We start from the raw sequence: 22,551 nt of genomic DNA, 5'->3' as shown, positions 1-22,551 counted from the left end.
ACTGACCACGCCAACAGCATGGGGCTTGACATTTTACAAATGCTCCCTCTGCCTCTATAAAGTATCACTCCTCACACTTCACAGTGAGGAACTCGAGGCCAGAATGGGTGGATAAAATGGCAGAGCTGGAATTCAAACTCGGTAGGTCTGACTCCAGAGACCCTCATACCAAACTCCTTCAATGGAGCTCATCGGAGGTGACAGGTCACCCTCCCCAAACACCCCGAGACCAGAAAAACCTTCAAGATCCAAGAGCAAGTCCCTAAGGGCAGAACTTCAATACCTGTGTCCCATGACCAGTGCTGGATTCCACACCCCACCCCTCCCAGCCCACTGTACCTGTAGTGGGCAGGCCCAGCTTCTGCTCCTCGGGGCCCACCAGCTGCAGGACACTTCCATTCTCTGCCAGCTCCTCCTTAGTCCTGTCCTCGGCATGGGGGAGCCCGTTGGTGGGAGGCGCAGTAAGGGGCTCAGCCCGAGGAAAGCTGGGGGAGGTGGGAAGGGGCACGCCCCCAGAAGGCTTGCGAGCCACGGGCGGGGGAGCCTTAGGTGGCTTCTTTGGGGCCTGGGGTGGCCGTTGCTCTGAGATGCTCCTTAGTTCAGCTACCAGGTTCCGCTGGAGGTCAGCCTGGGTCTCCGGGGACACAGGCCGCTCCAGCTGCAGCTTCTTAGTGCCCTTGGAGAAGATGAAGCTGGCCGTAGAGGCAGGGGACCGTGGCTCTGCCTCAGGTGGTCCATTGGGCTGGGCACCCACAGGGCCCGTGCTGACAGCCAGGTTAGAGGCCTTGAGCCGAACAGCCGCATGGAGCCCCAAGGATGTGGCAGATGCAGGGCTGGCCCTCCCTGATAGGGCCCTTCGGAGTGGCTTCTGGGGGGGCGATGGCCCCGATGCTGGATTTGGAGCCACCGTGGGAGCGCCCACAGAGCGCAGCCGAACCGTCTGCAGGAGTGAGGGTGTGACCAGCGGGGGGCTGGCATCCTCCCGGGGAAGGCCCCCACCCTTGCTGCAGCCCACCGGCTCCTTCCGAGGGGCCTTGGCCAGGAGCCCTGCGACAGAGCCAGCAGCAGGTGGGGCTGGCGGGGCTGGGGGAGGGTCTGGGGTACCAGAGGGCTGGTTCTGGAAGGAAACATCAGATAAGGAGGCCTCTGGGAGGGGTGAAGGCCCTGCGGGCTCAGGGCTAGCCACAGAGAAAAAGGCTTCCTCGGGTGGTGGGAAGTCGGCCATGGACAGGTCCTGCTCCTCGGGGGTAGGAGGCGGGGGAGGGGGCCAGTTGGGATCTTGGAGGGGCTCCTCAGTGGTCTCAGGGGCAGACAAGGGCCCCTCAACCACCTCTGGCTTCTTAGTGGGGGGTGGGGGTGGGTGATACGATGGGGGTGGGGACGGAGGGGGTGACTGGTCTTTGGAGGCAGCAGATGCCTGAGGTGGGGTCAGGGATGTCTGGGGAGTGGGTGGGGACTCGGAACTGGCAGCGGTGGTAGAAACAGGCCCAGGGACTAGAGCAGGAGCAAGGGCAGCTTGGTTTGGACTCTTGGGCTTAGAGGGAGGTGGGGAGAAGGGGGCAGCCACCTTGGGATGGGGAGGTATGACAAACCTGTCACCCAGGGCAGTCGACATATGAGGACCAGAGCGGTCTGAGGGTGCTGGATCAGAGGAAGAGGAACACAGAGACGTGAGCGAGGAAGAGACCGAGGCCCCGGGAGATCGAAGGGAAGTGACGCGTTCTGGTTTAGGGGGCTGGGCCTTGCCTGGGGAAGCAGGAGCCCCTGCTAGACCCTTGGGGGGGAGGGTAGGGGTACCACTTTGGCTCGAGTATCCACTGGAGGGTGAGAGTGTCCGTTCCGGGGAGCGTGGGGGGCGCCGGGAGCCACCCGGAGACAAGCCAGACACCCAGCCGCCTGCCGAGCTGGGTGGACAGGGCGGGGCCGCCATCCCTTCCGACCCTCCAGTGGTGGGCGGCCGGGGCGGCTGCAGCTGCTGCTTCCGCTCAGGCTTGGGGGGCAGCCCCAAGGGCCCATCAGGGACTGCCGAGCTGCGCTGATGGAGCGAGTGGGTCCGGCGGGGAGGCGGCGGGGGCCGCTTCAGCTTACGTAGGGACACGCTCCGGCCAGACAGCTGGCTCCCGCTCCGAATGCTGACCGTGTCCGAGGCTTCGGCGGTGCTGCCCCCGCTGGGAGAGCCCCGCCCGCTGCCCCCCTGCGGAGGGGGCGCCCTGCTGCTGTTGTCCCCGGAGCCCTCTGGGCGGCCCTCAGAGCCACCCTTGGAGGAGAGGGTGGAGCCGTCAGACACGATGGTCTCGGAGGACTGAGAATGGCTCCAGGTGTCGCTGGAGGAGGAAGGGTGGCGGCTGCGGGGTCGCGGGCTGGACACGGAGGAGAAACGGCCCAGAGAGTGGACGGAGGCCGGGCTGGCTGAGAGCAGGCTGCAGCGGCTCAGGGTGCGCAAGCTGCAGCGGCCCAGGGCCACCACGTCCACGGTGGGCGGCAGCACGGCGTGCGGGATCAGCTTCGACAAGTAGGTGGCCTGGGGCGAGATGGACATGGCCGGGCTCAGGGGTTCTGGAGGCCCGGCCCCTCCCGTCAGTCCGGGCACTGCCAGGGACATGGGCCGGGTTAGCGGCGGGGGCCGCGCCCCCGTGGACCGGCCGAAGAGCGTGTCATCGCGGTAGATGCGGTCGATGTGGCGCTGCAGCATGGCCTCGGCCCCGGCTTCAGCCTCTGCCTCCAGCGCCTGCAGGGACACCCTGGCCCCCGGCCCTGCGGCCGGGCCTGCCGGACGGCCATCCACTGTGGGAATGCGTACAGCGTCCCGTGGACCCGGAGGCCGAGGCGTACCTGGTGGCTCACGTTCATTTCGCAGGCCTGGAAAGACCAAGGAGGACGTGGGAGTCAGTGGAGACGTGGGCGGGAGTCAGCGGAGGGGTGGGCCAGGGCTCCCAACCACAGCCTCCTCAATGGGGTGCTCACCGAGTTCCTTTTGCACGTGCTGCGGTAGTCCCAGCACCGTGCTCCGCCGCTCCCGCCGCCGGCGCCCCGACTTTCCAGATGGTTTGGGAAAGGAGTCGTGGGGCCGGAAGGTGGAGCCTGGGGGCCAGTCCAGGGGAGAGAAACTGTTAGAGCAGGCCTTGGGGCACATTCCGCCAAGCACGACTTTTACAGACTATTAACAAGAGCTCTGTGAAAAAAGATTTCCACCGTCAAGCAGGCATGGGCAAAACTGGGTTAAAGCTAGATGCTCTTCTGCAAGGTTCTACTAGGTCAATAAGGATAATTTCCATTTAGTGAACACTTATTATGTGTTCTAAATACTTGGCGTTTGTTCCCATAAGGTAAGTATTCTTGTCCTCTTTTTTATAGAACATCAAACAGAAACACAGAGAGGTAAAGGGTTGGCCCAAGATCACACAGCTGTATCAACACAAGGCTCAAACCCAGGTTTCTCAACTCTGAACTACCCTGCTTTTCAGTTAACATTCATCACGAATCTCCAAGAGGACACAGGGTACCATGTTTCCTGAATTCACTGAGTCACAGTGTCTTGGGAAACACTGGATTAGGAGGAAAAGGGAAAACTGCAGGTGCTAGGTGCCCGCCGCTCCCCCTCCCTTGCCCAAGAATCCCTGGCTGGTGAGCAGACACCTTTGCGCTGGATCATCTCAGAGCGGATGGAGAGCGCGTCCTCTGCCGTGGAGCTCTCAGCCGTGTAGGACGTGGTCTGGCTGCAGAAGGAGATGCTATCATCATCTGGCCCAGTGCGGGAAGACTGTTGGGAGAAGCAGGATCAGCCCAGAGGCGTGAGTGGGGCTGACGCTTGCCTCTGCAGGCTCCCCCTTTTGAACTTCTGGCTCAGATTCACCCCTCCTAACCTGTCCCAGTGTCACCTAGCACTGAGTGGGCATCAACCAGAGCTACCCTGGACCAGCCCTCAGCGGGCAACTAGTCTAGTTTTCACAATACAGAAAGGAAACAGATCCAGAAAGGTTCAAAGACATACTTGGCAGAGGTCAAGTCAAGCAGGGAGGGAGGAACAGAGTCAGGACTGAGCTGGGGGCGGGGCGCACCTGTAAGCTCTGGGTGTCTCCATGGTCCCAGGCACCCTTGTTCAGTTTCTGTTTTTCTGAAAGACATCAGAGAGGCATGCTGAGCCAGGCCCCTGACTGCAAGCTGAAAGCATTGCTAGACGCGGAGGGAGGCAGTTACCTTGGTGCTGGAGGGAACGGAGCCCCTCCTGGGCCTGCGTGTGTAACTCTTCCAGGTGAGGCGGTCGCCCACTGGGGAAGAAGACGTTGTCCTGGTGGTCATCCACTACAGACCCTGGCCCCTGGCCAGGCCCTACACTCAGTCGTTTGTCGCTCTCAGCCTTGGCAGAGCCTGGTGGGATGAAGGAGGAAGCAAAGTGAGGCCCAAAGGCATCTGGGTCCTGCGAGTGCACAGACATGCAGCAAGGACACCCACAGTCCCCAGGGTGCACAGGGCACCTGCCCGGTACAGACTTCTCCTAGTCTGTACTCACAACCCACAGTCCCCGGGTATATACTCCATACACACAGCTCCCAAGAATTGGGTTGGCTGAAAAGTTCGTTCTGGTCTTTCCATAACATCTTATAGAAAACCCCCCAAATGAACTTTTTGGCCAACACGATATATACTCAAGCTGTATCCAAGTGTACATATATCTGAGTACCCACAAGACACAAAGGGCCCCATACAGGGGCATATATGCCCATTATATATGCACACAACACCCACAGGCTTCATTTAGTGTGTACACAAACAAATAGCATCCAAGTATAACCACATCTGTGTGCCCACAGCACAGCACACCCAGCCCCCAGGTATACACACGACTCCCACAGTCCCCATTCTGTATCTACGCAAACAGTACCCATATATACCCACAACTGTCACTGAGAGCCCCATGTAAGACACTCCAGTGTACACACAGGCCAGAGCAAATACATTTCTCTTGTCTCCGGATTCTGAACTCGACTTTACAGAAAGACAAACCACCTTTCTGTACATCTCCTTGGCCCAGGTCCAAGAAAAAGACACACGGGACAGTAGGAAGGGGTGGGCTCTAACACGGGTCTTAACTGGATTCCCAGAAGTGCTGGGGTGTGGGCTAAACCAAGGATATGGCCTCCTGGGTCCCCCACTCACCCATGCAGCTGTCCCTTAGTGGATGGATCCCAGCCCCTCCACTCCCAGATGAAGCAACTCCAGCCTCTCTTGGGGACCAGTCCCAGGTATCCCCCTCTCCCCGAGGCCCAGGCCCTGATGCCAACGAGCCATGGATCCATTACAAAGGATCTTGTTACAGGCCCCGCCCATGGAGGAGCTGGTCACCTAATCCTGGGAATAGGGGGCTGTGTCAGCAGTGTGCAGCCCCAGCTCCCCTTTAAATGGAACCCACAACATAAGCAAAAGCTTGGTGTGGGTCACATGACCTTGGCAGCACCTTGTGGAGCAAGAGGAACAAAACAAGCCCTTTAAAGGGCCACGCCCCAAGATCAGGGTCTTCAGTTCAGACACCTGACCTGTCCCTTCCTCCCTCCTCAGCCCAGACCTCAACAGCTGAGCTCCTGCCCAAGGAATCCTCAGGAAACCCACAAGGTCAGAGCTGGGGGCATCTCTCAGAGATCCTCTCCCTAATCTCTTGAGTTACAAGTCCATAAACAGGCCCCAAGAGGAAAGGTCTTGCCTAAGGTCACCCAGCAAACTGCAGTCAGAGCCAAGACTAAACTACAGGTTCCCAGAGGGGCCTCCTGAATCATACCCACATTTGGGGGTCCTTTGGCACCCCCCAAAAAGTCTAATAAGCTCTGGCCCCTACATCTTAATCCAAGCCTGAAAGCCCATGTCCTAGAAGAAAGTGGGGAGAGGCCCCTCCCCTCAAAACAAACCCCCAGGCCTTCAAACAGGATTTCCCTGACCTGCTCCCCAATTTCCGGGGTTACTACTTTCCTCTCTACTCCCCACCTGCCATCCTCCCACACACCTGAGCCCACCTGGGAGGGGGTGCCCTACCTCTTGGAACTTAAGTACTGGGATGTACCTAGTAAAGTACGAGCACCCCTGGAGGAAGGCAATGCTGCCGGAGGGCTACAGGCTTCAAGGTCAGAGACACCTAGAGCCGCCCTCGGAACAAGCAGAGAGCAGACAAAGGCAGCGGAAGAGCAGTGGACAAAGGCATCACGGCCGACAGGGCAGTCTGGCCTCATTACTAGCCCCCAGCCCCCATCCCATGACCTTCCCCGGCCTCGATCCTCCATCCTACAGAAGGGTCTGGCAAATGGGGGTGTCGGGGATCCCTCATCTAAGCCCCCCAGCCACACCCACTCACCCTTCTTCTTAAAGAGCCCGAGGAGCGCCGGGAGGTGGCGGCCCAGGAACACCACCATGACTGCAGGCGCCACTGGGGCCGTCCCCTACGCTGACCTCTCCAGAACGCCCAGCGACGCCTTCTTCGCCAGAACCCAGCCCTGAGGGGACCAGTCTGCCAGAGCCCAGCTGCAGAGCGCCGGCTGCAGCCAGAGGAAGGGGAGGGGCTGCTCCCCAGGTCCTCCTCCCACCTTCGCCACTGATCCCGCCCACCACCGACACCGCCCCCGAGTGCAGGGCTGGGACAGGAACCCTTCCAGGCTCCGACAGGGAAACTGAGGCCCAGAGTCTCTGAATACCCCGCGCTTGTAGAGGGGATGACTAGGAGGGTCAAAGATGGTCAACTCCAGGGGCCGCCCAATGCCCTCCCCCCTGCTCCACTTCCCAAGTCTTTTTCTAAACAGTCAGGAGCCAGAGCTAAGGCAAGGGTCCCAGCTGCCAGATGGGAGGTGGAAGAGCCACTAGACTAGACTTGGCATGATGCCCAGCCCCAAGTCCTGGCTGGTGAGGGTGCTTCCCTGGGAAAGGATCTCAGAGCAGGCAGCGGCCAGGCAGAGGCTCAGGACTGCCCGTGGGGATAGCAAAGCCACTGGCAGAGGTTCTGGAGGAGTGGGAGCCAGCCCAGGACACATGCTGGGAAGCCAGGGAGACACCCATCACGGTAGCAGGTGCTAACAGCCCCTCATGTGTGTATTCAGCCCCAGGTTTTCCAAAGGACTGTCTTCCCACTTGGGTGACATGACATCAGCAACCCCAGAAGGAAGCATTGTGAACTCTGCAAGGCCACACGACAGGCAGGCCTTCCACACAGACTTCTTGCTCCTCCTGCCCAGGATCCTTCCCACTGGCCTCACTCTGTTGACTCAGTGACTCTGCTGGATCACCAGGCAAGAACAGAATTAGCCAAGAAACAGCTCATAGATGAGGGCAATAAGAGTGGGGGCAGGAAGGCACTTGCGGGGAACTCGGGTCCAGGTTCAAATCCAGCCCCATCACATACAAGTAATGACCCCTTATGGAAACAAAGCCAATAACTACTCTTTGTAAGACATTTGTTTAATCAGCAAATATTTATTAAACTAGTACTAGGGGTTATAGCTAATGGAGAATTTTTACCTTGTTCACCAGTATATCCCTAGTGTCTGGCACATACAATGAGTTCAATAAATATTTGATGAATACATGAATGAGGTGAACTAGCAGAATAATTTCAGATAGTGAAGGCTGAGGAGCTGTGACAGGAAGTGCATAACTTCAGGGGGCATCAAAGGAAAGCCATTGGAAGCAAGACCTAAAGAATGAGAAGGAGTCGGCCAGGCAAAGTGCTGGGCACAGAAACTCCTAGAAAGAGGCAACAGCAAGCCTACAGCCTTGAGGCAGGAGTGGTGGGGTGGGTTTCCCAGAACACAGCAGAGGCCAGTGTGGCTGGAATACAGTGAGCAAGGGAGAGAAAGCAGGTGAGAAGGGGCAGAAGTCAGGTCAGGGAGGGCCCCGTTGGCTCTGGCAGTCTGGATTTTATTCAGAGAACCCCAAGAGGTCAGTACTGAAGGTTAAGCTGAGTACTGACAGTGTTAAAAGAGATTGCCCCTGGCAACTCCAGAAACAGTAGCTAGCTGAGGGACTTCCCTGGAGGTCCAGTGGTTAAGACTGTGCTTCCACTCCAAGGGGCAGAGGTTCAATTCCTGCTTAGGGAACTAAGATCCTGAATGCCATGCCAGGCGGTTCAGCCAAAAAAAAAAGAGTAGCTGAGACTGTGGAAGAGAAGATCTGTGAACCATAAAGTGCAGTCTCCCAAACTCACCTGAGGATACCCCTCTCGCACAGCACCCTTCTCTCTGAGTCCCGAGAGATCTACGAATTCACAGTGGCTCCCATGCCGGTCCTTCACTTGTTGTGCCACTTCTTAAGGACCACTCACCCAGACAGCTGAGCCTTCACTCTCCAGAGAACAAGATTCTGTGGGGCTACATAGTATATCTCCACAGATCACTGAAATCTAAACAACACTTTTAAGAACTAGGCTTTTTTTCCCCTTTGGCGGCACTGCATAGCTTGCAGGATCTTCATTCCCTGACCAGGAGTTGAACTTGGGCCCCAGCAGTGAAAGCCCAGAATCCTAACCACTGGACCACCAGGGAATTCCCAAGAAGCAGGCACGTTTATCTCCATTTTACAGATGAGGATAATGGACACCAGAGAGGGGAAGCATTATAATAAAGCTGGTAAATGACAGGGCAGCATTGGCACTCAGGACCACTTGAATCCAAAAGCCATGTTCTGCCTGCTGTGCCAGCTACAAACCTGATCTTCCCTCTGAAGCGAAGATCACCCCCACAGATGGGAGGTTTCTTGGCTACATCGTCCACTCTTCCCTCCCTCTTAGGCCAGACCCATCCACCCCTCTTATAAGTCCTTCTCAAACAGAAAAGAGCAGTAGAGTGACACTTGTAGGGTGATTAATTCATGCCAGGCACCATGCCAGACGCTGGCAGAAGGCAGTCTCTGCCCTCTCAGATCTGACAACAGTCCTTTGAGGTAGGTGCTCAAACATACTCTCCTGGTAACTGACCTGTGAGGCTCGGAGAGCCAGGAGACTGCCCAAGCTCTGGCTGGCCCCCAAACTGGAGCCTTCAACCCTGCAGGACCAAGTCATGCTCAGCATTCCCCAACCAGGGAAACTAAGGGCTGAGCTCTGCTAAGCCAGGGGCGGGGGGAGCATCAACGTCCCAGGCCTGCAGCCTGCGGTCAGGGCCACAGCTGCAAATTCCCCAGTCTGATCCAAGGCTCTCACACTTGATAACATCTGGTTCCCCCAGCAACACCCTGCCCCCAACCAACTGTGGCTTGGCCAGGGCCGAAGCCACTCTGAGCCACTTCAGGCACAGGTCAACACACCTGTAGCTCCTCTGGGGAGAGGCTCAGCAAGCTGAGTCTTAGGTGGAGAGCATGCACCTCGCCAAGAAACTGAAGCCCAGAGGACAGAAGGACCTTGGCAAAGGCCACACTTGGAATCCATGTTCCAGGACCTTCTGCCCTGGCAGAGTTCAGAGGTGCAGCCAGGCTGAGGCGCACCACGCTGCCTCCGCCTACCTGCCCGGGGGAGGAGGCTTCCTGGATCTGAGAAGACACCTTGATCCCAGGCATGCCTCCCAAGATGCAGGGCACACCAGGAAACACACCTGCAGATACTGTCCACCAGCAGAGGTGTGCAGCTCACACCTCCAAAGTGTCCCACTGGGGCCACCCTCACAGGCAGGCCCCTCACAAACACATCCACAAAGCACACCCATGCCTCCTTAAGCCACGTGAGCACCACTGTACAGATTCATGCAGGGCCCTGCTACATGGCTGCTTGTACACAAAGACAGGTACAAGTATCCGTGGCTCTGGGGCCCTCCTGAGCCTGGGAACAGGGAGGAATGGGGCAGGGAGCCCCTGCCCCTCCAAGGCCACGTGCACCTATGCGCAGGCGTACACACTGTCTTGGCAACACCCTCCATGGGGTGAGGCCTCAACCTGCCCCGTTCCAGAGCAAGGGGCGGGGGCTGTGGCGCACCCACAGCCAGGCCGGCCTGACTCAGGGGAGAGGAATGAAGGGGGAGGGCACAGCTGCCCAGGTGGCCTTGCTCTGGAGCCAAGACCCAGGATCCAGGGTGTTTGGAGGCCCCTGCGTCTCAACCCCTCCACAGCTGTACTGGTGGGCCACCCAAGGCCCAGAGGGGACCACGGCCTTCCTATAGGAGCAGCATCCAAAGCACGGGTAGATTTTATTCTCTTAGAGGCGAGGCAAGACAAAGGGAAGTAAATGTAACTCTCAGGTGGAGGCGCTTTACAGTTCTCGACACACTTTCTCTTCTACTGTCTCGAAGAACTTGAAGAACAAGAAACTTGAAAGGAAGGTGTGAGCTCCCCTCTTACAAATGAGTGCAAGGAGGCCTGTGGGAAAGTGACTTGCGGGAAAGTGACTTGCTCAAGGTCACCCAACCAGGAAGTGGCTGAGCCCTGGGTCTCACTCCAAATGCCTTAGTGACCCTAAGTCTCGGGAAGTTAAGAGGTCGGAGAGGGCGAAGGGGGCAGTAGCCTCAGTCATGGCCCAAAGTAGGAGAACTTTGCACCCCACTTCTGTGGACAATGGGAATCCCCCTTCCTTTTCTCAGTGCGAAACTCCGCCCCAGCCTGTGCAGAGCTGACAGGCTGGTTCTAAGGTAAATATTGGGGGCAGGGAGTGCCAGGGACAGGGAGAGGAGGCTCCCATCCTGCAGGCGCCTGGGGGAACAGACAGTAACACAGGGAGGAATTAGCTACCATAATATTAGTAAATGTCATCATGAGTTTCCGGGTCAACATCTGTTGCTGACAATGACATAATAATCTCTTTCGGCCAGGGTGCGATTCTGACTTTCCCAAAGCCTTTCCTTTGTTCCTTCAAGGCATGATTATCCTCATTTTATAGATGCCAGAGAGGCAGTCACCATGAAGCCAGGAGAGAAAAAGGCCGGGAGTCAGAAGGTGTGGATTCCAGGCCTTGAACAGAATCAGCCTCTCAGGGTATCTGCAAGGTAGGACTAATCCCCACTCATAGAGTGCCTGGGAAAGTTAAAGCCACGCAACCAAGTGTAAAGGCAAACTGTTATCATCAGAGGGAGCCTCTGCCTCTCCAGGTGTGGGGCGTGTGTGTGTGTGTGCGTGCACAGTCGCTCAGTCATGTCCGACTCTTTGCAACCCCAAAGACTGCAGCCTACCAGGCTCCTCTGTCCGTCGAATTCTCCAAGCAAGAATAGTGGAGTGGATAGCCATGTCCTTCTCCAGGGAATCTTCCCGACCCAAGGATCGAACCCACGTCTCCTGTGTCTCCTGCATTGCAGGTGGATTCTTTACCTACTGAGCCACCCAAGAAGCGCCATGGGGCCTTTTACTTACAACAATAAATAAGCTAGCACTGACTGAGTGATAACTGAGACACACATGGTCTCACTAAATACCCCTTGTCATACAAAAGCACTCCCCTAGGGTCAGTGACCTGTCCAAGGTCACACAGCTAATAACGGCGGAGTCAGGATGTGAGGCCAGCTCAGACTGGCCGCTGCTCTTTCCATGCCACCAGAGGCCGCCTCTCCCTTCCACTTGCAGAGCGCTCTTCAAATCTCAAGTGGCATTAAGAACCATTTTTAAGATAAATTCTGATAAGGGACACTTAACATCAGCTTCCTATCAGCTCTTCAGTGACCTGGCCCCATCTGGTAGCCCTAACCCCCCTGTTTGGGAAGAAAGGGAGTTCAGATCCCACACCAGATATCCCACTGCCCTGGGAGTCAGAGGCCCCAGGCCTGAGCTCTCACTGCTCCCCGACCGCAGCCTGATCCTGAACCAGGCACTGCCTTCTTCTGGGCCTCGGTCTCTAAGAGGTGGGAGGGCTGGGGAGACAAGTTCTTAAGAGCCCTGGCATGTACGACTCTGCCCCTAGAAAGAGGGTAGTGGTCCCTCATTTTGGGTCAGGGCCTGGGGCAGCGAGGGGGTTCAGCTTATCTCAGATCCCTCAGACCAGAGAGGGTTGGCCCAGCCCTTTATCAGGAAGCCCAGGGCTCCAACAAGCAAGTCTAGACTTAAGGTTGGTCACAAGCTGTCCCACCCTAGTCAAATGAAAGAGATGTAGAGGGAAGGGGGCAGGGAGGTAACAGGAGCACCCCTTCTCCCAGCTGTGGCCCTGGGCTCCAGGTCCAGAGGCAGGGGGAGTCTGACTCCACCAATGACTTGGTTCTGTCCCTCAGTTTCTTCATCTGCAGAGTGGGAAAAATAAACCCTACCAGGAGTGGGGGCCGTGTGTATAAACCTGACAGCATAATGCATGTGGGGAAAGGAGGCGGGCAGGGTGCTGGGGGTACTGCTCGAGCTCCCAGTTCACATGCTCCACCAGGCCCCCGAACTGCCCAGGACTAACTGCCCAGCTGGCCTGGGGCTGGGAGAATTGAGTTGGATTCCTGAGAACCAAGGTCAAACAATCCTAGCGGGTTCCAATGTCTTTCCAGCAATGAGGAGGCCTCTCCCCATCCATCCTCTATGGTTCAAGGACATTTGCAACACAGGGCCAACCCTTCCTTAAAACTCAGTTTCCCTTCCCAATGCCCACCAGCTCCCTCGCTGAGCCCTTGGAGGGTTCAATGCTTAGTCCTCAACCCGTGCCCTTCCTCCATAGTGTTTCCTCCACCTTTGCTCCCCACAGACTCCCAGTCTCCCAGGGCCTCAGGCTTTCTTCATCAGAGGACCTGCAGGCCCCTCCATCATAGGAGGAAATCCATCTATACCTAAAATAATTAAGAGTGCAGTCTCTGGAATCTGACAGGTTTGGGTGTGAATCCCCATTCAGCAACTTCCTTGCTGAGTAGCCTTGGACAAGTGACTTAACTTCTCTGAGCTCCAGCTTTCTCATCTGTAAAATAGGGAGAACAATAGCTTCTGGCTTGTAAAACAGCTGGAGGACACATGAATTAATTGACGTAAAGGGTTCAGCATAAGGTTTATCTCTGCATAGGACTTCCCTGGTGGCTCAGACAGTAAAGCTTCTGCCTCCTGCAATGCAGGAGACCTGGGTTTGATCCCTGGGTCAGGAAGATCCCCTGGAGAAGGAAATGGCAACCCACTCCAGTATTCTTGCCTGGAAAATCCCATGGATGGAGGAACCTGGTAGGCTACAGTCCATGGGGTCCCAAAGAGTTGGACATGACTAAGCGACTTCACTTTTTTCTTTTTTATCTCTGCATTATCTCTGCTACCATGCCCCAGTCACGCAGCCTCAGGCACAGAGCCTTCACAGCCCTCTCTGTCCCATACAGCTCAACATTTGATTAATCCCGGGTCCCATCACTTCTGCCATCTCCTCCCAGTGTCTCTGCAGTGGCCACTCCTTTTCCACTCCCACAGCCCTCACCCTGCCCCAGCCCTCACTTCACCACCTCTCCCCTGGATTACTGCAACAGCCTCCAGACTGTTCTATGAGTCTCTACTCTCACCACCCCACCCCACACCCTGTCCTGCGGCACCTGCAATCCTCCTAACACACCACTTTCATAGGCTCCTCCCTTGCTCAAACACCTTCACGGGCTCCCTGCGGCCTGTAGACTGCAGCCCTCTCTGTTTGCCTGGCATTCTTTCCCCCATCCTTTCACAGACCAATCCAAGGAGTAAGTACTCAAGCCTCAGTCCCATACCTAGGCCTGTGTCAGCAGAGGCCGAGGCCAGGGAAGCCTCAGAATCCTCAGCAGAAGTAAAGTTAAAGATTGAAGTTTACATTCACTTTTTCTCCTCCCAGGCACAAGGAAGAAGCCTCAACTATGTTTCTTTCCAACCTCCATACTCAATTGTCAAAGCCTTTGTTCGTGACCATACCCCCAGCTGGAGTGCGTCCTTGGCCAGGTTCTCTCATCTAATCAACAGTTAACAGTACAGTTAACTTTTTTCTTTCTTTCTTTTTTTTTTTTTTTTTGCCATTTCATATGGGCATGTGGGATCTTAGTTCCCTGACCAGGAGTTGAACCTAGGCCCCTGCAGTGGAATCGCAGAATCTTAACCACTGGGCTGCCAGAGAAGTCCCAACAGTTAACTTCTTTAATACTAGCTCCCCAGGTTTCTAAAACAGACCCTAACCCAAAAGCCTTTTAATATAGCCTAGAATATTCCCTAGCCCCCACACTTACTTCTGTGTTGCTTTGACATCGCTTTCTGGGTTTTTAGGAACACCTTCAAAGCCTGGTTGACCCTTGAGTTGTAGCAGGAACTGAAAGAACACAAGGGCTGCTAGAAGCCCCAGGCATCTTCCTTAAGGACAGAAGGCAGAAGACTGTAAACACAGCCCTCTTAATCTCTCTCCCCCACCACAAATGGTCACAAGTCTGGACCCACAGTTGGTTCTCAGGAAACCATCAGATTAGAGTGGCCATCTGAGGGCAGATGAAGATCCCCAGTCCCAGCCCCACCCACTCGGTGCAGATTCCGAGAGGAGAGACAGGTGGGCACAGGCCAGATTTCAGGATTACTGGGACAGGGCGCCTGGAAGGTTCAGGAGTCTCTCATCAACCCAGCTTCTGAGGAACCTCAGAGATTTAACCCCAGAATTTAACTAACCTTCTTCCTAATGACCATGATTATTCTTCAGACCACTGCAGGCAGTGAGCTTGGATAAGTCCACCTTCTCTAGACCTCAGTACCTTTCATCATGAAATAACCAGCCAGAAACTGCAAGGATCCCAACAAGTCACCTAAGCTACGCCGCCCTAATTTGACAGACAGGCCTCCTCTAGGAGCCAGGGACGTCCAGAAAAGTGAAAGCAATTTGCTCAAGGTCATTGAGCCCATACCAGAGACACTTGGAGAACCCAGACCCCCTAATTCCCAGGCTTGAGCCCTTCGGTCGCCCCCTGCCTGGAGGGATGAGATCATCAGGCTCAATTCAGAACCTCTAGGAATGTGGAACCTGGGAAGACATGAGTGCATTCCCCCACCACAACAGGGAGGCCTCTCTAAGCCATCTTCTCTAGGAGTCTCTCATTCCCAAAGACCAGCAGACACAGACTCTGTTGGAGACCCCTTATCTTGTGGGGTAGGGAGTGGCTCACTGTCCTGCCCCTACCCCATGTCTGGATTCACCAGGTGAGGGAACTAGGCACTTTCAACAGCCCCTCCTCCACAACACCCCTTGGGACTCGGGGATACCCTGAACCGCCACACCCGCTGGGGGAAACCAGGAATTCCGGCTCCCAGCCCTGGAGCTGGAGGCCTTCCCCCCCGCCCCCGCCCCCCCGACCTGGAGGATGGAATGTGACACGCGGAGGGATCCCGCAGCACGCCGGGGAGGGCTGCGTTCCAGCTCGGTGGCTGCACTGAAAGGGGGCGATGCGGCGGCGACCAAGGGGACCGCGGGAGGGAGGGGAAGGGGGACAGATAGAGGCAGCGGCGGTGCGGACGGGGGTGGGGAGGGAACCCAGAGAACCAGTCCGACTCCCGATCATGCCAGATGGAGGCGGCCCGAGTCTCCAGCTCCTGGTTTCCTGCTTATCCCCTTCACCTTTGTCTCCCCCTCCCTCCTGCAAACTTTCAGCCTGTGGGGGCTAAAGCCTGGGGACCAAATGTGCGTGCGTGAATGTGTCTGTGTGTGTACAAGTGCTTCAGGGTCTGGATGGTTGTGCAGTTTTGAACCTGTGTGTACATATGTGTGCCTAAGACGTTGGGCAACTCTACCTCCATGAATGATTGTGCCTGAATCTGTGCGTGTGGTGGTGTTTGTGTGGCTGTATAAGCCATATACATAGGTAGGTATCCCACTCAGGATCTGTGGGTCCCACGATGGTGTGGGTGTGAACCTGTATGTGATTTTGTGTCTGCATGTCCGTACGTCTCAGTCGGTGTTGTGTATGTGACTGTGTAGATTGTGAACATGTACGTGTGCCCGCCCGCGGGTATTCGTGCGTACATGTGTCTGTCTGCATGTGAGGGGTGGGGTCTGTGCGGGGGATTCCCGGCCCCCCCAAACTCACACCCGACAAGCCCCGGGAGAGGGCAGCAGCGGCGGCGGCGGCTGCGGCAGGCAGACCCTCCTCCCCGCCTGCCCCGCCCCCACCCCCAGCCCCTACCTGCCGGCCGCTTCGCCGACCGCCCGAACCGCCAGAAGCTGCGGGCCCGGGGGCCGCTGGGGGCCTTCCTCTTGTGGTGTGAGTTGCCCATGGTGGGCGCGGGAGCCGGCGCGGGAACCCTAGCGCAGCCCAACCAGCCCGGCCGCCGGGCCCGCAGCCACAGGAGGGAGGCAGAGAGAAGCGCGGGCGGCCACCGCAGGCGCCCCCAGCCCCGGCTCGGCCACGCCCCCAGGCTCTGCGGCCAATGATCGGGGCGGGGCGGGGCCTGGCGCAGCTCCGTCAGGCTCCACCTCTCCGAGGACCTGGGAGACCTGCTGAGCCGCCCCGCCCAGTTGCTCTAGGAACGGCCGGGCCTGTCCAGGTGGGGCCGGCGGGTCGCTCGCTCTCCCAAGCCAGGGACTGCCTCTGAGGATTGCAGTGGAACCAAGAGAACAAGGGGCCCGGGCTCCAGATAGGCGGGGTTCGGAACCTTGCCGCTGCTAGGGACAATCAACCACTACCCCGTGAGTGTCACGTGTCTGCGTATCTCTTGTCTCTGCTTGTTTGTACAAATATATTTATCTGACTATATTTCTGTAGCAACTGTGTTCAAAATAATAACAGAACACTTTTATATAGCACTTACTATGTGCCAGGCACTGTGATAACTGCTTTCATGCATTACTTCATTTCATCCACAAAACAATTCTATTAAGGTAGGTATACTTTTTATCATCTCCATTTTACAGATGGGAAAACTGAGCTTCCATGAAGTTAACTGATGAGTCCAAAGTCAAACAGCATTAAGCTACAGAGCCAGTACTCAAACCCAGACTGAGACCAGTATCCACTGCTTCAAGCTACCTACCCCTCCACTTTATCTGTGCCTCTCCATGACCTTGAAGGACATATACTTGGATATTTGTATTTGTGTGCTTGAATGTGGCTATGTAGTTGTGTATCTGTAACCCTGAACATGTGGGTTCCTCTTTGTGTAGTCATCTGAGTGTGACCGCATGCCTGTATCCATATAATTGAGTCTGTTTGCATTTGTTTGGATTTGTGCTTTTGCATATTTCCCTGTGTAATTCTGACTCTCAAGCTGGTGGAATATCACTGATTCTTGTGTACTTGAGTGTGTAACAGTCTGCTTCTGTGCATGTAAGTGAAAAGGTTTGTCTCTAAGACTTTAAAATTTGCATGTGCTTTTGTGGATCAGTATGATTGTGCAACTGTCTATTTGATACACCCATATCTGGGCTTCCCAGATGGTGCTAGAGGTAAAGAACCCTCTTGCCAATTCAGGAGACATAAGAGATGCAGGTTTGACCCCTGGCTCGGGAAGATCCCCTGGAGAAGGCCATGGCAATCCACTGCAGTATTCTTGCCTGGAGAATCCCCTGGACAGAGGAGCCTGGTGTACAGTCCATAGGGTCACAAAGAGGTGGACATGACTGAAGCGACTTAGCATGCACATACATACCCATATCTACATGGGAGGGGTGTATGTATAAGTAATGGAGCACATGGGTAAACATACATGAAACAATACATGTCTGTGCATCTGTCGCCCTCTCACATCTCCCCTTATACAAGTCTATTTTTCAAAGTCCAGGCCAAGCTTTACCTCTTCTGAAAGCCTTCCAGGTTGCCTAAGGCATTCACTTCTCATGTTCTCACAAGTACCCTGTGTCCAGGGCCCTGCCCAGGGCCCTGCATACTGAGCGGTGACTCTCCTTTATGATCACTCTACCATCTCTCCAACCAGGGGCGGCCTGGTATAAAGAGAGCATCCCCTGGGCTGGGAGTCCACAGTCCTCAGTTCTCACCCTTTTATGGCTCCTCTTTCTGCCACCTGGGCAAGCCCCTCCACTACACCACACTGCCTCTTATGCCCAGTGGCTCTAAGACACCCTGTTCCTGCCCTGCAAGATGGGAGAATTAAGGCTGATCCACACCCTCCCTGAGGCCCCTCTCTTGCTAAGAGACTGAGGTTGACAACAGTGCAATCCCTGGGGGCTGGTATTTTATTCATCCACCCAGAAGATACTGAGAACACACTGTATACCACGCTGTGTGCACCAGACTCCTTCCTTTGCCCAGAGAAAAGGGTCCCAGTGTCAGAGCTAGATGAGACCTCAGAGATCTGCCGGCCCAATTCCCTTAATTTACAGGTGGGGAACCTGAAGCCCTTGAAGGCGAAAGGTGGTATGGGAGAGAGCAGAGAGAAAACACAAGGGTAAAATCCAAACCCCGTGGCATGAATGGAGTGAGGACAGGCACACAGAGAGTTTAGAAGGTGCCCTGGCCTTCACAGACCTTGCAGGAGCTAGTCCCGCCCACCCGTTCAGCCTCATCTCTGACCACACCCCTCTCATTCTCAGGGCCCCAGGACACAGAGCTGCTTGTGGCTCCCCACTGCACACCTCCAGGCCTCACACATGCTCCTTCCTCTTCCACCTCTGCCTGTCTCCAGGGCCCTGCTAGCCAGTGTCCTTCTCCATGTCTTCCTTGCCCCCCTCCTTCTGCAGCCCAGTTCTCGGGGCTCCCCTCTACTGATACAGTACTGATCACACCCATACCAGCACTTGTTTCAAGGCAACAGTTTCCTTTGGCATCTGCCTGTCCAACCAGAAAACAAGTTTCTCAAGGACAGTGATCCTCTCACTCCTCTTAGTAGCCCCAGGCTCAGATCATGTCTGACACACAGTAGGTGTGCCCCACGTGCTGAACAGAAACTGGCGAAGGTGATGGTGATGGCACCTTAAGTGCTGGTGGAGGTGAAGAGGCACAGGCGGAAAAGGCTAAGGCATTTCCCCAGTCTTATATCCTTCCACTGCAAAGGCTGTGCTTTGCTCCTGGGCACAGGGGAGGAGTACTACCAATGAGCCAAGTGCCTGGGAGAGCCTAGGGTATGACTGGTGGGAAGAAGTAGGTGATATGGAAGACAAATGGACCAGAACTCCTGGAACCACAAGACAGAGCTTGAGTGTCTCTTGACCCTCGCCTGGCTAGGGACTTGGAGGAGGGGGTGTCTGTAGGCAGGCAGGAGATCCGACTTAGAAGAGGCCCCACCAGCAGCCTCCTGGGAAGCATGCACTTTGCCAGAAGATTCAGGGTTTGAGCCCTTGGCAGGCTGAGCTGTCTCTGTCTATCCCTTCATGCCAGCACAGAGCACCCTGCTGAGTGACTCTGCTTGATTAATGAAGGCCCCCAGGACAGTGGATGAAGCCCAGAGTCCTGGGGAGTGTAGTAATGGGGGGAGGTGGACAAGGAAGCTGCTTCCACCCACTTCCTTCCCCACGTCAGCCACGGGGTTGGAGGTGAGGTCTTCGGATGGGGCAGAGGGGTGTACCTGCTCTCCCCACCCCAGCAGATTCACTGCAGCCTCAACAATATACAATGCCTCCTCTCATTAGTTTTCTTCAGCATGTGACAGACCAGGAGCAGCTGAGACAGCTTTGAAGGTTTGGGGAAAGGGGAATTTCCAAGGGGCAGGTGGGTGGAGGGAGGCTCCCCCTCTGCCCTCTGCAGACTACAGATTAAGAGATTTTTCTGGCCACAGGGTGTAGCTGCCCCAGAGCAGCAGATCTCGCTGGCAGCCCTGCTTCGGGGCAGAAAGTGGTGGTGGGGGCCCCCCAGCCCAAGGGGGATTTCCAGGAGAACCTGGGCCCTGTGCCACAGGGGTGGGCGGGGGGGGGGGTGCGGATTTGGGGCCTCCGTGAGGAGGGAGGAGAGGCAGTTCAAACAGCCCCTGAAGGTGTCAGAGCTAAGGGAGGGAATGAATGAGGCCTTCTTGGCTTCGCTTCCTGCTCCTCTCATCCCACCCCGGTAGAGGCCCCTCTCTGAGACGGGATTTTCCATCTGAAGTCAAAACAAAGGAGTGGGGAAGCTGAGGTCAGCCTGGCAGGTGTGGGCTCCTGTTCTGCCTCTGACACTGACTGGCGGTATGACCTTCAGCAAGCCACTTCCTCCTCTGGGCCTCAGATGCTCATCTGTAGGTGCCATAAGGGCTCCCCATGACATCTCAGGCCATCAGCTCTGAGCACCTAGGATCTGGAGATGCCCATGCTCTGGGGGCCCAAATCAGACCACCCATTTATCACCTGAAGCCACTTTTTAGGGCCAGGCCCTGTGCTGGGCAGGGCAGAGGGAAAGACAAGTCAGCCCAGCTCCTGCCCTCAGGGTTTTCAGAACAGTGATGTCTGGTGATGCCTGTGCTCATGGAACCGGACAGCCAGCTGGCCCCAACCCCTTGGAGGAGCCTTGCCTGATTCCAGCTCTGCAAATGCCTCAACCCCAGCTTCCCCTCATCCTTCCATTATAGTTCATGCTACCTGGGGAAGCCATCTTTGATTCCTCCCTGGGATCTCTCTGTCCCTTCCTTAGTTACACTTCTTGACCCTTAATTACTTGCTCAGTCTACCAACCCCCTCAAATCGAGAAGTTCATGAGGACTGGGACCTTGTCTTTCTTTATCCCCAGGACAGAGTCTAGCCCATAGTAGGTACTTAGTACCTAGTATTAAAAACTTAAGAAGTATTTGTGAAATAAATTAGTGAGCACCGTCTCCCATCTGGACCCAAGGTAGACAATGCTCATCCCTTCAGAGGGGTCTGGAGGAGGCAGACCCAGACTCCTCTGGGGAAGCCACTCCCCCACAGACACATCCCAGCCCATATGACATTAGTCCAGGCCCCAGGCTGAGGACGCTGACATGCCCCTCCCCACAAAGAAGGTGCCAGAAAAGCACATCCTGTCCAATTCCAAATCGCTTGAGCACCCTGCTGTAGAGTCTGGGGCAGTGACTTCCCCGGGAGTATTGCAGAGTAGATGACACTGGGCCAGGTCTTGAGGATGAATAGGAGTTCTGGATGGAAAAGGGGAGGGGACACATCCTCGGTGAGGATCAGTGCATGCAATGGCACCAAACGTGGAACTGCATGAAATGTGTTTATCGACAGGCAAACAGTATCACGCAGACCTCAGAGAGGCAAAGTGACCACTAACCAAAGTGGCTTTGGGTCCTCAGTTTGCTTTAGAGCCACACAGGCCCCTTCCTCAGCAGGAAGACTCAGCACCACTCACCCTGCATTCTCCTCACCCACATTCCTATGACATCCAGGCCACTGGGTCCTGATGTCACGTCCACCCGACTGACCAGAGGTAGGCTCTCCTTCCCTTAACACAGCTCCCACCCCCAGCCTCCCTTCCAGCTTGCTCCTCCAGCCCATTCTCAAACCCACAGAATTTTAGAATGAGAAAGGGCCACTAACAATGGAAGCCATTAAACCCCATCTTTATTAAGAGAGTGTCTTTGCCAAGAGTGGGGCAGGACTTGGCAAAGCAGAACTCACACTCAAGAGTCTCTCTATAACCCCATGCCAAGGATGGTTTGCCATGAATGAGGGCCAAAGTTCATGGGGTCAAATCGGCTGAACCTGGCAGTTCAGTTCAGTTCAGTCGCTCAGTAGTGTCCGACTCTTTGTGACCCCATGAACCGCAGCACGCCAGGCCTCCCTGTCCATCACCATCTCCCGGAGTTCACTCAGACTCGCGTCCATCGAGTCCGTGATGCCATCCAGCCATCTCATCCTCTGTCGTCCCCTTCTCCTCCTGCCCCCAATCCCTCCCAGCATCAGAGTCTTTTCCAATGAGTCAACTCTTCACATGAGGTGGCCAAAGTACTGGAGTTTCAGCTTTAGCATCATTCCTTCCAAAGAACACCCAAGGCTGATCTCCTTTAGGATGGACTAGTTGGATCTCCTTCAGTCCAAGGGACTCTCAAGAATCTTCTCCAACACCACAGTTCAAACACATCAATTCTTTGGCGCTCAGCCTTCTTCACAGTCCAACTCTCACATCCATACATGACCACTGGAAAAACCATAGCCTTGACTAGACGGACCTTTGTTGGCAAAGTAATGTCTCTGCCAGAATACCTCCTAAATTCTCACTATCAGTACCCCCGCCCCTAGCCACTGCCCCCTGCCTGAGAGAAACCTTCAGGAGGGCTGGCATACATCTTTCCCCAAAGGTGGTCCCAAGCTCTACAGTTACTGCCCCCCAGAGTCAGAAACACTTCCAACCTCATATTATCTCATGTGGGCAGTGAGGCCTCGGGAGGCCAACTGTCATTGCCACGCTGTGTTCATCACTTCCATGCAAGTGACAACCATGCCTGTCTTGTCCCAAGTATTTGCCTTACCCTGACTTTTCACTTTTCACTTTTATGCATTGGAGAAGGAAATGGCAACCCACTCCAGTGTTCTTGCCTGGAGAATCCCAGGGACAGGGGAGCCTGGTGGGCTGCCGTCTATGGGGTTGCACAGAGTCGGACACGACCAGCGACTTAGCAGCAACAGCAGACCAGTGTCTGACACTATATGGTAAGGAATATGTCTCTTTCACCCTGGAGGAGGAAATGGTAACCCACTCCAGTATTCTTGCCTGGAGAGTCCCATAGACAGAAAGACAAGCAGGCTACAGTCCATAGGGTTGTGCAAAGAGTTGGACATGACTGAGTGACTGAGCACATGTCTTTTTCAAATGAATGAAGCTGAATAACCTT

At 55.6% G+C, this 22,551-nt stretch overlaps 1 protein-coding gene and 1 long non-coding RNA gene across 3 annotated transcripts in view; one reads left to right on the top strand and one right to left on the bottom strand.

Moving 5' to 3' along the window:
- KIAA1522 (KIAA1522 ortholog) overlaps positions 1 to 22,551 on the bottom strand; it is a 28,442-nt gene that overhangs the window by 2,213 nt on the left and 3,678 nt on the right. Inside the window, exons 1-6 of one of the 2 annotated variants that reach the window (XM_040228054.1) lie at positions 6,341 to 8,250; positions 4,198 to 4,368; positions 4,059 to 4,114; positions 3,637 to 3,760; positions 2,965 to 3,081; positions 340 to 2,859 (exon numbers count right to left, since the gene is read on the bottom strand). In XM_040228054.1, the coding sequence (XP_040083988.1) occupies positions 340 to 2,859; positions 2,965 to 3,081; positions 3,637 to 3,760; positions 4,059 to 4,114; positions 4,198 to 4,368; positions 6,341 to 6,398 (3,046 nt within the window). In that variant the 5' untranslated portion in view covers positions 6,399 to 8,250. Of the gene's footprint in view, positions 1 to 339; positions 2,860 to 2,964; positions 3,082 to 3,636; positions 3,761 to 4,058; positions 4,115 to 4,197; positions 4,369 to 6,340; positions 8,251 to 22,551 lie in introns of those variants that run through there. The other variant, XM_040228052.1, reaches the window with a different exon arrangement.
- Positions 16,338 to 17,181, top strand: LOC120854229. The gene is made up of 2 exons (XR_005718931.1): positions 16,338 to 16,504; positions 16,730 to 17,181. It is a non-coding gene; the product is annotated as an uncharacterized LOC120854229 (long non-coding RNA).

This window comes from Oryx dammah, unplaced genomic scaffold (assembly GCF_014754425.2).
Source record: "Oryx dammah isolate SB20612 unplaced genomic scaffold, SCBI_Odam_1.1 HiC_scaffold_27, whole genome shotgun sequence".
NCBI lineage: Eukaryota > Metazoa > Chordata > Mammalia > Artiodactyla > Bovidae > Oryx > Oryx dammah.
The sequence above is the reverse complement of the archived record's forward strand: the minus strand, read 5'-3'. Positions and strand labels throughout refer to the sequence as shown.